Source organism: Podarcis erhardii, assembly GCF_964252035.2.
Source record: "Podarcis erhardii genome assembly, chromosome: 9".
NCBI classification, from domain to species: Eukaryota; Metazoa; Chordata; class Lepidosauria; order Squamata; family Lacertidae; genus Podarcis; species Podarcis erhardii.
The window spans coordinates 18,971,460-18,985,074 of NC_138512.1; the positions used below are offsets into that span (position 1 = coordinate 18,971,460).

Consider the following 13,615-nt stretch of genomic DNA (forward strand, 5'->3'; position numbering starts at 1 on the left):
TAGAAATCCTGGTTGGGAGTTGTGTTAGGAATTTTGAGGCCCAAAGAGCTACCCAATAGGCCTGCCTAGTGGGATTTGTAATTTTATTATATGATACGATATATGGCTTGCTATCAAAGATCCCCAATTTGGAAGCCAAATAGGGGCATCAAAAAATATTGTAGGGATTTCTGCACGCTTGGGGGACTCTTCCTCCAAGTGTTTTGTAAATTAAAAGGAGGAGGACAGGAAAGGGAGGAAAGAAAGGGTCCCTGCATTGAAGGCGGTCCATTCCAGCTCTACAAATCTATGATTCTTAAGTGACCTGCTTAGGCTGCTAACTTCTCCTAGTCTCCACAAGGTGAGTAGAGGGTCAGTGGGATGTACAGTGGTATCTCGGGTTACATACGCTTCAGGTTACATATGCTTCAGGTTACAGACTCTGCTAACCCAGAAATAGTACCTCAGGTTAAGAACTTTGCTTCAGGATGAGAACAGAAATCGTGCTCCGGCGACACGGAGGCAGCAGGAGGCCCCATTAGCTAAAGTGGTGCTTCAGGTTAAGAACAGTTTCAGGTTAAGAACGGACCTCCGGAACAAATTAAGTACTTAACCCGAGGTACCACTGTATATCACAGGGTTTAAAACCTCCTCCTCTCTTCTTTCTTACACTCCAGAAACTTCCACCCCACTCCACTGGGCTGGGGAAAGTATTCTGAAGAATGTTGTGGGAAAGGGGTCCTTTTCTTTTCTTCCTCCTCACCTGCCAGTCCCAAGACCTGAATGTCATTCATTGCAAGGCTCCCTTTCCAGGTGATCTGAATCCTTGAACAGAAAGACTCCTGTTACGGGCTGGGTGTTATTCCCTTGAAGTCACTGCAGCTAGATTGTGCACATCTCCTATGTTTTTGTCCTCCTTTTATTTATTTATTTTATTTTTTTGAAAAAAGTTGAGTCCTCAAAAAAGCTGCTCTTTTTTCTTCTGCTTGGAAAGGAAAGATTGTCATGCCATTATATATACCTCACTTGTTTTCAGAAGCCTGCTCTTTCTTCTTGCTCAACTTTGTGTCTCTGTTTCTCTGAAAGAAGTCGCTGAGACAGGAAGGCAGATACGGGTTTGCTCTGATAAGGGAGCACATTGTCCCATGGCAGGAGGCACTCAGTGAAATTTAGTTAGATGTAAAAATGGGGGCAATGGCTTGTTTTAGTGGAAACTGCTAAATCATAGTAGAATTAATAACTAGTATAGCTAGGCATCTGAGTGTGACTGTATTACAGCTTTATTACATTCTTTACCATACCATTCCTGTATATGGCTAGCAGATTTGTATTCGTAAGGCTAAAAGTTGTTCCACATTAAATAGAATACAGGCTTGTGGGGTCTTCATGAAACGTTTTCCTGTTGCAGACTAAAGTCCTCTGTGATTTCCTGCTTTTCTCCCAATTTCTCAGATTTTATTTTTTGTGCCTGCAATTTATACTGGGTATATTAATCAACTAAAGCTTTAGTTGATTCATCCGTCAGAGCCAAACTTAATCAGTAGGGCCAATCCATTGAGGAACACGTTCATATTTTGTGAGTCTTCTGTTGCTACTGGTGTGGAAAAGAAATTCTAATAGCTTTTCTATCTAACATGGTAGCTTTTGCTTGTTGTTACGACTTTGTTAAGTAGCTTGCAAAGGCACATATTCTGTGGTTTTGGTAATATGAAGAGTTGTTTAAATTTCTTTCATCTATTAACCAGTCATTCAGTGGCAATTTTCTTTTTGTTGTTGTTGTTGATTGACAACCCTATTTCCCTCATCATAGACCCTGTTATTTTTCTCTTCATTTCCACACTGTACTAATTCAATAACTATTTGATACAAATGTGGAGTTTAATATAGTTAACTGGTTAAGATTTGGGTGAAAACAGCGGTGTCGTAGCACGTGCTGAAGACCCAAGTTACAAAGAAAAGGCAAATGTTTTATTTTACCCGCTCTGTACCCTTTTCCAAGATACCCTGAAGAATTTTAACCCAAATCCTATATATGGTGAACTGCTGAGTTTAGGTCATAGAATGTTTTTTTTCTTAAGAAAAATATTGAATTGAAATGGAATAGAATGGTCTGGTGCTAAAAGGACCTTTAAAAACAACACCTCTCTCATGTGAGTTCTGACTCTTTAAAGTATATATGTTAGTCCTCCAGAGACAGTAGTAGTTCTGGTTGTAAGGTTGTGCTTTCTCAACTGACTTGACACTAATATCCTTAGGTAGGATTAGTTGGAATCCTAACCTGTTTTTCCTCTTTGTCTGATTTCTATGGGGCCATTTCTGGACACCAAATAGGCAGGGGGAGAGTGTGCAGGCACTGCCTTCTCTCAGCAGAGGAGAAAAAAACGAAATTGTGGTCTAACCTCTCAAGATACAGCTCAGTTTTAAAAATATTTATTCATAAATACATCCTACTGATTTCACTGGGACTTAGGGTGCTTCTACACAAGGTGTTTATTTCAGTTCTTTGTCCACTCATTAAAAAAAATTGCTGTTCTTCTATGCTCTTCTATTTCTTTGGAATTCCCCCCCCCCAAAAAAATTACTTTTTTAAGTTTACTTTTTTTAAGGGGTGGAACAGAAGAAGCACAATCTCTGCAAGTGTGGATTGTAGCACCATTCTTCATTCTTTGCAAAAAGATGTGGTTTCAACAAGTGCAGTGACCCAGAATTGCAGAGCCTAGGTAGCTCTAGGAGTCGTCATTCTGGAAGCACTCTTACTTCCTGGAACACCTTGGAATTGTAGCCTTAGAGATATAAGAACCCGGAGATAGTGGAAGCAGATGTTAGAAGTTTTGAAACTTCAGAAGAGTTTATGAAGCCCAAATTAAGTTATTCCATCAGCACTTGGGGCACGAGTTTTTAAAACCATAAGTGGAACCTCCCAGCACCATTGGAAGATATTTTCTTTATCCCTGCTTACATGCGGAAATGCTGATTAAGGCGAGTTTTTCAGCATTCCTCTTCCACATAGTATGGACCAAGCCATGAATGGTGAATAGCCTTGAAATGTGTAGATGCTGGATCTCTGCACTCTATTCTACTATGTCTGGTTGCTTTCCTAGAAGCAGGCTGTACCACATATTTACCAAGATTGTGTCTCCTTCTGGTTGTCCTGAATTTTCTTCCCGTGTGTAGCAGAACATTTACAATGCTACTAAATAAGCCTGATCAGAGCATTTAAAGGTTTTGTGCATTTAGAGACCATCAGCATTTTTGATGAGTGTATATTTTCTAGAAGAAATTGAAGAAGAAAATAAAGAGCCTTCTGGCATCTTAAAGGCTAACCACTTTGCTATGGAATAAGTCTTCATGACTATTAGGGTCCTCTTCATCAGATTTATGAAGTGCTACCCAGATTTAAAGAGGGAGTGACTTGCAAGCAGACAGATCAGAAGGAAATGAAATGTAGACAAGTAGAGAAAGGGATAACTGTGTTATTAATGCTGGTCATTCATATTTGTTGATGAGTCTGACGTTCTGGGTTGGGGGTCTTGCTTGGAGGGTTTAGTTGGCAGGGGGTCGTTGCTGTTGGCTGTTTTGTATCTTTATTTCAGATCTTGTGATGATTTATGCGGAAATGGTTGAGTTGGGTTGTGTATTTTAACGTTTATTTCTTGCTAATGACTGCTTTTGTTATGTTGCAGTTATGTGTTTTTTCTCTCCATTCTGTAAGCTGCCTTGAACATGGTTTGAACTGTGGAAAGACAGCATACAAATAAAATTATGTTTATGTGTTGGCATTGGTAGGCCACTTAATACTTGGGAGTGTGATTAAAAATATATGTTGTGCCAGTTCAGTCCACATGTGATGGCACTGAACCTCTTGATGTATTGTAATCCAGTAATTTCACGATGCGTTTTGAAGTTTCTTGGTTTCAGATGTGGTCAACTTAAGATCACAGTGTCCTGGGAGGCTGAAATAACCTCCCACTGGTTTCTCAATATTTCCATTTCTCATGCTGGATTTGTGTCCATCTGTTCTTTTGCGTAGAGACTTTTCTGCTTGTCCAATGTGTAATGCAAAAGGTGATTTCAGCAGGTGATTGCATATTTCACACTGGAATATTCGCAGGCGAATGGGCTCCTGACGTGGACAACGTTGATTAGGCCCTGTAATAAATAATGTTGCCTGAGTAGACTTGGTGTAGGGCTGCCATCTGTGTCGGCCAAATTGTGTTGTAGTCAACTAAACTACAGCAAAATAACACAGCATTAGGGCAGCATTAAACCTAAGGGAGCATATTTTTTTTCTGCAAAGAGACACACCCCACTCTAACAAGCGGTAAAACCAAAAGCTGTTGCAAAAAGGTTCTTCAAGATCTGCAGATATTGTATAGACAAGGAGGGAGAAAGCCCTCCAACCTCTCAGGGCAGGGAGTTGCAGATACAGGGGGCTACCACGGAAAAAGCCCTGTTGTGTCCTGTGCTGCTAGAAGGCAGCAGCCCCCATAAAGTCCCTCCTCTACAGATCTTAAAGGATGGGTACATGCATGTGGTAGAAAGCAAGACTTTCACATAGCTTGGAACCAAACTGATCCATGCAGGAAGAAACAAATAGAGTCTTGATGAGGCAAAATAGGGGGGACTATTGAGTTGTCTTTGTCTCAATTGTGTATTTTGTGTTCTGTATATTGTCATTTTATGTTGTGTGCCACCCTGAGATCTATGGGTATAGAATGTTATATAAATAGCAACAACAACATGAAAATATGTCTGGAGCATTTTTACAGTGCAATCCTAAACAGGCCTCCTCGGGAGTAAATTCCACTTGAGTCCAACTCTCCATTGAAATTAAGGAGACATAACACATCTTGTTGAAATCTCAGCTGCTGAAATCAATAGGATCTCCATGCCGGAAAAGTCAGAGCATGCTCCAAAGTACTTAACTTTGCCTGGGTCGTGTCCTGACTCCATCGGAAGGTTAATCTTTTTTAAATCAAGTGCATAAATTATATTTAACCTTATCCAGGTTCCTTGGCACACGCTCTCTCTCTTTTCTAGTAGGTTACAGTTCCAGGAAGTGCCTTAGAAGTTTGCTTGGACTTTTAACTGTGCACCTGTCCTTATTTGCATGGAGAAATCAATTGCTTCACTAGCCTCACCGAAGGACAGGGTGTGAGCGAAAATTTTATCAAAGTGTGTCCTGTTTGGACAAGTCGCGTTGGCTTGGCAAAGGTCCAGAGGGTGGAGCAGCTGGGAGGAGGCTGGAAAATAAAACTGTGTGGCTTGTTAAAACAAACACACACACACACACACACACACACACACACACACACACACACGAATGTTTGCTTACTGCATCATTGCTAGTTATGTAGTTCATATTACATGTAGCCTACATACTTTTACCTATATAAAATATTTAAAGCAAAATTAGCTCGTCTGATTTGTAGAAATTAAGCACTTCCTCTGAAGTGGTGGCCCAGATAGTTAAAGGTGGTTGTTGTGGCTGCTTTGTCTTCCAACAATTAAAATATATATATATAGTGGATTGCAAAATATGCAATATATGAATTCCCAGTGTACAGAGAAGCAAATTGACACCTTACGACTGGACGCTATACTCAGAATATCCTTAATGTAGTTCCTTAATTTATCTTCTTTCCCACTTGTTCCTCCTCTTTGGTTCCTCTTCTTTGGTGGAACAGTGGTAAAACTCCTCTGTTTTACCAGATAACTATCCCTAAAATATTCAACATTTTTTTCCTCCTTGGTGCAATTCGGTTATTTATATAGTTACCCTTGGTCAGTTACTTAGATCTCATTTTTTTAAAATACTTTTTTGTGAATTGGGGCATTTTATCAGTACTATTGTCAATAACAATACACCTCTCATTCTTCAGTCTCCCACGTTCCTACAGTTTTTTGTCTCAATAGCTGCTGTATTTGCTTTCGAAGTTCATGGAAGGTTCCGTCTAGTACCTCAATAGAAAGTAGATTCTGAACCTCAGATGGTGGTTCTGGTAAATATGGAACCGGAAAGGGAAGAGTTGTAAGATTTACTCCTTACCTCTGTCTTGGAAAGACAATTATGAGCACTGATAGCCGGCTTGAAACCACCAAATAAGCGTTTAGGAATGTTTTTCCACGTCAGCCATAATGAGTTAGAGCTCTTAATATTTCTGACATGTGCAAGGAATCTACTTGGCCTGGCCTGAACCAAACATTTTCTGCTTACCATTGGTGAAAAATACAACCCATGTAAAAATGTCATGTTTCGCCAATGGCCTCCGCATGATTCCTACCAAAACTTGGAGAAATGTGTGAATTGGCGTTCCATGGGTATAAATAATCACTGCTAAGACCCTTTTCTTGTATCAACCAGCCCTAAGTCTGTAGAATGCACTGCATTACTAAAAGCAGAAACTGAAACTGAAGAAAAGTCACAGTCCTCCTCTTTGTATAGCTCAGGTGGTTAAACTTTTCGACAGAGGACGGAAGTGCAAAAGTTCAAGCCGCTCTTAGGGGCTGAAACAATCTTTACACGTCTGTTCATCAAAGAATTTCATCTACCTAGCAAAACCGTAAGCTACATTGGCAAGGGTTATATTTAAAGCACTATCATTGTGGGTGAGCGGATATGACTTGATGGAGCATGACTTTTCTTACACAGGGAGGGGAGAATTAGTGACACAGCACATGTGTTGTATGTTTAAAGGTCCTAGCATGTGGTACCTTAAGGGGAAAGCATTTGGGGTTAGAGCACCGGGGAAATCCTCTGCTTGAGATCTTGAGTCAGGATCTGCAGTACTATAAATATTTGTGTCTTGATCCTTAGGCTGAATTCATTGCTCTGCGTATTGTCTAGGACAGGGTTGGCTCAGTAAGCTGGGGCTGCAGCAAAAAAAATATTGTGAATTACAATGCTGCAGATGGCACTGCGTTTAATCAGTTTTGCCTGTAATTTGTCATAAGACATCATGTGCTCCATAGTTGCAACCTTAAATTGCTTGATCAGGCAAAACTTAAAGGTGATAATGAAATTTCTGCATTCATGTCCACCTAACCTGAAATTGGCCATGGATAGCACAATGCCTGTCCTAAGTGAGTGATCCCTCTCATTCCAAATAAACGTGTGAAAGATCATAATAGGTTTTCCTTTCAAGGCAATTGGCAAACCTGTTCCAGTGTACACCAGAAAATTTTACTGCCTCCCTTTGTCTACCAGCTCCTGCCAAAGTGTCCTTGGAAGAGGAGTTTAGGAATAATCTGATTGAAATGAATTGCTTTTGTGTTGTCCTCTTTATTCTTGTTTTATTTTATATATTTGTTATGCCACCCTATACCCACAGGTCTCAGGGCAGTTACAACATAAAATCACAATATAAGAACACAAAATATCTTGTGGCATTTTATGTTATAACTCTTCTCTCTTCCTTAGGTGGTGGTTTGGGGTTTTTTTTAAAACCCAAAGCAGTTATGGGATTGACTCAGTGTTTTACCAGTGTTCACTATCTTCTGGTTTCCAGAGGTGTTGTGTGATTCACCATTTGTATCGTTTCCTTTGGAACCTCTGTCTATCTTGAAAAGGCTCCCTTTGATTCAATGGGCAAAATACAGAGAGAATTTCAAAAAACGACTTGTTAAATTCTATGCTTGCAGTGAAATCTACCGCAATACACAATGGATTGTTCTTTGTTGCATATTTTTAGCGCCACCTATGGATACAAACAAACAGTGTCACACTTAAGAACTTTAGGACAGGATTAAGTAAGGTATGAGTGTATTGTTCAGCACTTGAGGCCTCAGGAAAAAATATGAACCACCTGCAACATTATGCAGATGGGGGGTGTTATATGTAATGTTCATATGAGTTTAAAGATAACCTTTTGACATTTCAAAAAAATTGTTTCCTTAGTGCTTATTCACACAATTCGGCAAGACTTAAGTCTGGCAATGTGCTTTTTCTAAAAAATAAAAATTTAAGATGGCATACTTTGTTTAGATGCTAACAAAAGCTTATGGGGCACAAAAAATATCCTGAATGGGGGGGGGCTATAGATCCCATGCATGGCTGACATAACTCAATCTCCGCCACTGCAATTTAGGAATAATAATGATATATCTTATTTGCACTGGAAGGGTAATTTTAAAAATGTTTACAAACCAAAGGAAGTAAATTACCTTTGTTTGTATGAAATAGGGAATTTGTGATCTAAACTCAGGCTCTGTCTTTGCTGCTTTATTTTATTTTTGGTGGATGTACTGCTCTCCAATTGCTACACTAAAATCCTGGCTATCTGACTTTTTTTCCCTATGGGGCAGCAATCACCATTTTCCACCAAGGAAGACCAAAAGAAAAGGCTTAAAGGTGAAGCAAGAAGTTCCTTCTCTAGGCAGCAGTTGTGTCACTGTTAAGCTGCCACCTCTCATGCTTTACTGAACTGTCTTAATGGCCCTATCTATTTAACACAGGGGCAGATTTTGGCCAGTTTTCACTGGGCGCCAGCACTAGAGGGCATTGCAGGATTTTGCAACTATAACTGAAAGGTGGGGAGGCATCCCAATTTTGGCCTTGCACAGGGCACCACTGAAATTTTAAAGACCAAAGTCCACCACTGATTTAACAAGTCACATGTTGAGTACTACTTCTCATGTCTTTAAAATAAGTAGCCATACTGTCTGCCCTATTTAAATATTTCATTGGTCCAATATGTAAAAAAATTCTGCTCTATCCATAACATTATTCCTTTAACTCCTGTTGTTTTAATGCTTTTCCTATTGACTCTTGGCAAGTTTGGCAACTGTTGATGATATTTAATACAAGCAATTTTATTTTTATAATTAGCTGGAGATGGGCGACGTATAATATTAAGACCAGCTTTCCCCCCTTTGAACTGAATTGGACTGTTGAGGGCAGTGTTAGGCTCTTGACAGTTGCTACGAGCACAATTACTGAGTTCTACTTAATAAAAGCTTTCCTTTTGAGAAATAATTTTGCCATCAATTCTGAAGCTTGATTTAGCTCTCATTTTGCTGATCCTTTCCTAATTAGTTCCCGCTATTGTAACATGAGAGGGGATTTCTTCCTTTCCAGAAATAACGGTCGCTGTATTCTGTCTGAATACAACTGTTTTGCGTGCTCTGAGCTACAGGAATGTGAATTGGAAATGATACAGAATTCGTAAGATTTGTTACCCAGAGCTTAGGCAATGCCAACTGGGACTTGTTATTTGAGGGCCCATCCTAACAATTAAAGGAGAATTAACATTGGTTTTGGGAAGCAGGGAGGATTACTAGTATTTACCTTTAATAGTAAAATTTGGTGTGTATTTCTCAGTCCTATTCTGGAATACTGAGATTGTCCCACAGGAATCAAGTGAAACTGTCTTGTTTACATCTTACAGCCTGTATCTCGTGCCAAACAGTTAAATGATTTCATCTTTGACTCCTTCGAGCTATGTCAGTTATTGCTTCCGTGGTGCATTTCAGTCAGAGCCAGCGTGGTGTAGTGGTTAAGAGCGGTAGACTCGTAATCTGGGGAACCGGGTTTGCGTCTCCGCTCCTCCACATGCAGCTGCTGGGTGATCTTGGGCCAGTCACACTTCTTTGAAGTCTCTCAGCCCCACTCACCCCACAGAGTGTTTGTTGTGGGGGAGGAAGGGAAAGGAGAATGTTAGCCGCTTTGAGACTCCTTAAAGGGAGTGAAAGGCAGGATATCAAATCCAAACTCCTCCTCCTCTTCTTCTTCTTCTTCTTCTTCTTCTTCTTCTTCTTCTTCATCCTTACAAAGCACTGTTCATGCCCATTTTACCTTTGGAAATTGAGGCCCTGAGCTCTTCCGGTGAGTTCACAGCTCATGCAGAGCCTAGAATCGAAGTTCCAGCAGGAGGTCTATCATCTAATCCCTAGTTTAAACTGCCTCTTAGGTGGTATTAGAAATCAATTCCAGACTTTAGGATAAATGTTGACAGATGCAAAGGCTTTCCAGCTGACAGAACAGCATGTGAAGGAACTGTACAGGATTTCCCCCCATAAACAAGGTGTGTTACTTTAAGACCTCATTGTGGACACCGAACATGTGAGCAGGACATCTGTGTGATGAATGCATTCCCTTATGTGGAGGAAAGAGAAGCAAGAGTGTTTGGTTATTTGTAGCTGCTTGTTGTGCTAATTATTCTGAATTAAATCTGGATAAAAACATCAAATAGTTCAACATCTGGGAGTGGGGTTCATATAAGCCATGGGTAGGCAAAATAAGGCCCGGGGGCCGGATCTGGCCCAATCACCTTCGAAATCTGGCCCGCGGATGGTCCAGGAATCAGTGTGTTTTTACATGAGTAGAATGTGTCCTTATATTTAAAATGCATCTCTGGGTTATTTGTGGGGCCTGTCTGGTGTTTTTACATGAGTAGAATGTGTCCTTATATTTAAAACGCATCTCTGGGTTATTTGTAGGGCATAGGAATTCGTTCATTTTTTCCCCCAAAATATAGTCTGGCCCCCCACAAGGTCTGAAGGACAGTGGACCGGCCCCCTGCTGAAAAAGTTTGCTGACCCCTGATAATACGACTCATATTTTTTCTAGCAGCTTTTAAAAAATAAAACAAGTTTCTGTACTTGTCAGGCTTGACAACATATTTCCTATTGTAACATAGACGTGTGTTTTTTTAGAGGTAGATATTTGTTTTGAAGCCAAAAAGTAGTACTCCTGATAGCATAAATGCAAAGGGATTTCCTGACGTTTTAAGAAGGTATCGCACAACTTCATGCATGGTGTCGCCCTAAAGAGTTTCTGAGGATAAGCTGCAAAGTTCCTTGTGACAAACTTACTAGGTGGTCTTAGGCATGCCATTATTAGCTTTTTGCAGGCACCTACAGTGGCTACATGGAGATGGGAATGCAATTTTAAAAGTATAGAGCAGGCATAGGCAACCTTCGGCCCTCCAGATGTTTTGGCCTACAACTCCCATGATCCCTAGCTAACAGGACCAGTGGTCAGGGATGATGGGAATTGTAGTCCAAAACATCTGGAGGGCCGAAGGTTGCCTATGCCTGGTATAGAGCTATTCTAAGGATTATGGAGATAATATGGTGTTTTGCATGCATTACTTGCCTGCAGGCCTTGCCCAAGCACAGTTGAGAGGGGACTCATGCTTCTACCCCTGCTCCCAATGTTGGGTTGTTTTTTCCAATAGCAATAAGCTGCGCTCAGTTGTTTGCATGCCGTACATGCAATTAACTCCTATGCGCAGTAATGTAAAATATGTTCACTTAAGAGCTGAGTATTCTACAGCTTTCTCATGCTTTGTCTTTTCTTAAAACCCTCTCTTGCTTTCCCCCCTCGTGTTTCTAGAGTCCTGCACAACAATATAAGTAAAGCTGACTAAGAAGATGCTAATGTTTGACCCTGTCCCCATCAAACAAGAAGCAATGGAACCCGTTCCAGTGGTTAGTATTTAAACATTTTAAAAAATTTTCTGTTGTCATGGGTTATATTCTAGTCATGCTGTGCTGAAACCTACCCCCCCCCCGCCCTCATGTTCACAAATCGTTTCTTTCTTTGCAAACAAGGCTCCTGTTTTGTTTTGTTTTTTACTCCTTCATAACCATAATTTCTTCAGAATTTTGGTGGGCATAGAGTTCAGCTTTAATCATCACAAGGTGGGCAGGAGTTGTATGTGCATTTCTTTCCATTAAACATCTCTCTAGCGCTCTGCAGCCTTCCTAGCTGTCGGCACTTCCTGCGGCAGTAGTTACCTCACAGCATGCTCCCCTGAACTTTAATTGAATCACAGAGTTAGGCTGTGAGGGCCTGTGATCCATGTGCTTTCTGATTTTCTATTTAAGGAAGAAGGACCTTCCTTTTACCTTGACAGAATCTTTCTGCACCAGATTCTTTCACAGTAAAAAGACCACACACACACACACACACACACACACACACACACACACAGGTGTCAGGTGCATAGTAGGCTGCTTTCCACTGCTTACAGGAAAGCACACCTGAGGATATGGGGAAGCTTTTTGGAAATGCTGGTATCCAGGAAAGTTGCAGAGTGCAAAATCTCCAGAGGGATCATTTTCACAGGAGAAGAAACGACACTCCCACAAACACCCCTGAGCTGCTTTTGAAGTAAAGTAAGCGCTGTGGGTTAAACCATAGAGCCTAGGACTTGCCAATCAGAAGGTCGGCAGTTCGAATCCCCGCGACGGGGTGAGCTCCCGTTGCTTGCTCCCTGCTCCTGCCAACCTAGCAGTTTGAAAGCACATCAAAGTGCAAGTAGATAAATAGGCACCGCTCCGGCGGGAAGGTAAACGGCGTTTCCATGTGCTGCTCTGGTTCGACAGAAGTGGCTTAGTCATGCTGGCCACATGACCTGGAAGCTGTACGCCGGCTCCCTCGGCCCATAAAGCGAGATGAGCACCACAACCTCAGAGTTGGCCACGACTGGACCTAATGGTCAGTGGTCCCTTTACCTTTACCTTAAGCGCAAACATAAATCACTGCGCCCCACCCATGAGAGCCGCTGACTAGTTAGGAAAGCCTCCTTTTCCCTGACCAAGGTTCTGTGTATTTAACAGGCAGGAATTCAGAAGGTTCAGTTTTCCTGCCTGGTGATGCAGTGATGTTGAGCATCAGCTGTTAAGGGCACAGGGGGGGTCTCTGCAAGTGAAAAGTGGTGACTCGACATTTAACAAGACCTGATTCTTTTTAAGTCTTTCTCTTTCTGCATTTGGTCCTGTTAGCCTTACTTGCATGTCCCATGTTTTCTCTTACTGTCGATGTTTGAGGTTTTCTGCCTGAGCCACACAGAGGTTGTAGGAGAGAAGGGAGCACCTTGGCAGTGTTCAAGGAAATGAGCTTACGGTCTAGGATGTTCTAGGGTGAGTCTGGTGCCATAAGCCTGTTTGCTTTGTTTGCCTCTGTGTACTTGGAAAATAGTCGCAAAGGGGAAAATTTGAATAGAGGATTGTATGTGAAGGCTTGCTGGTAATGAGAAGCTTATACAATTAGATCATCTTTGTGTGTTTGGCTGCTGATATTCCTGCCAGCGGTTATACAAGATGTAAGGGTCACTTTGAAACAAAGTTGTCATGGATATTTGTAATGTTTGTTAGAAAATATCCAATAACAGTGTTCAGCTTTTGGTTTAATTTTAATTTTAAAAAACACTCTGCTTGTGGGAGGTGGGGGACATTTCCGATAAATGCTTTTTTACCTGGATTTATTTTGATAAATGCTTTCATAAAGGAAGTTTTAAAACTTCTCCTTTAGTTCACACTGTTTTGGTCAAGAAAACTTAAGAACTGCCCTTTGGGAAATGGATGCAATTGCCCTCCTAAGTAATTAGTGTGGTTGATTATAGACCAAAGTACTTATTGGTTGCTGTTCCAAAAGATAACTGCTATGTTTTCCACAAAGTAGCTGTAGGCTTATTTCTGCAGAGAGGCTGGATGTAATTTGCTAGAAATAAGTGGGAATCTATCAGCACATAATTAAAGGCTACCTCTGGCATAACATGTACGCGAGGTTTAATGCTACAACAATGTAATAATGTGTGCATTACACTGCATTTTAGCAAGTGCATCCTTGTCTTCTCAGCCCATTTGTAGCATCCTTAAATTAAGTTCCCCCTTTTTTTAAGGGATTTGC

The 13,615-nt window shown here is 41.0% G+C and overlaps 1 protein-coding gene across 2 annotated transcripts in view; it reads left to right on the plus strand.

The window, feature by feature from the left end:
- The window catches only part of KLF3 (KLF transcription factor 3), a 42,097-nt gene that overhangs the window by 11,328 nt on the left and 17,154 nt on the right, over window positions 1-13,615 (plus strand). For both annotated transcript variants that reach the window (XM_081875919.1, XM_081875920.1), the window contains exon 2: window positions 11,315-11,409. In XM_081875919.1, coding sequence (XP_081732045.1) covers window positions 11,353-11,409 — 57 coding nt within the window. In that variant the 5' untranslated portion in view covers window positions 11,315-11,352. The remainder of the gene's footprint in view (window positions 1-11,314; window positions 11,410-13,615) is intronic.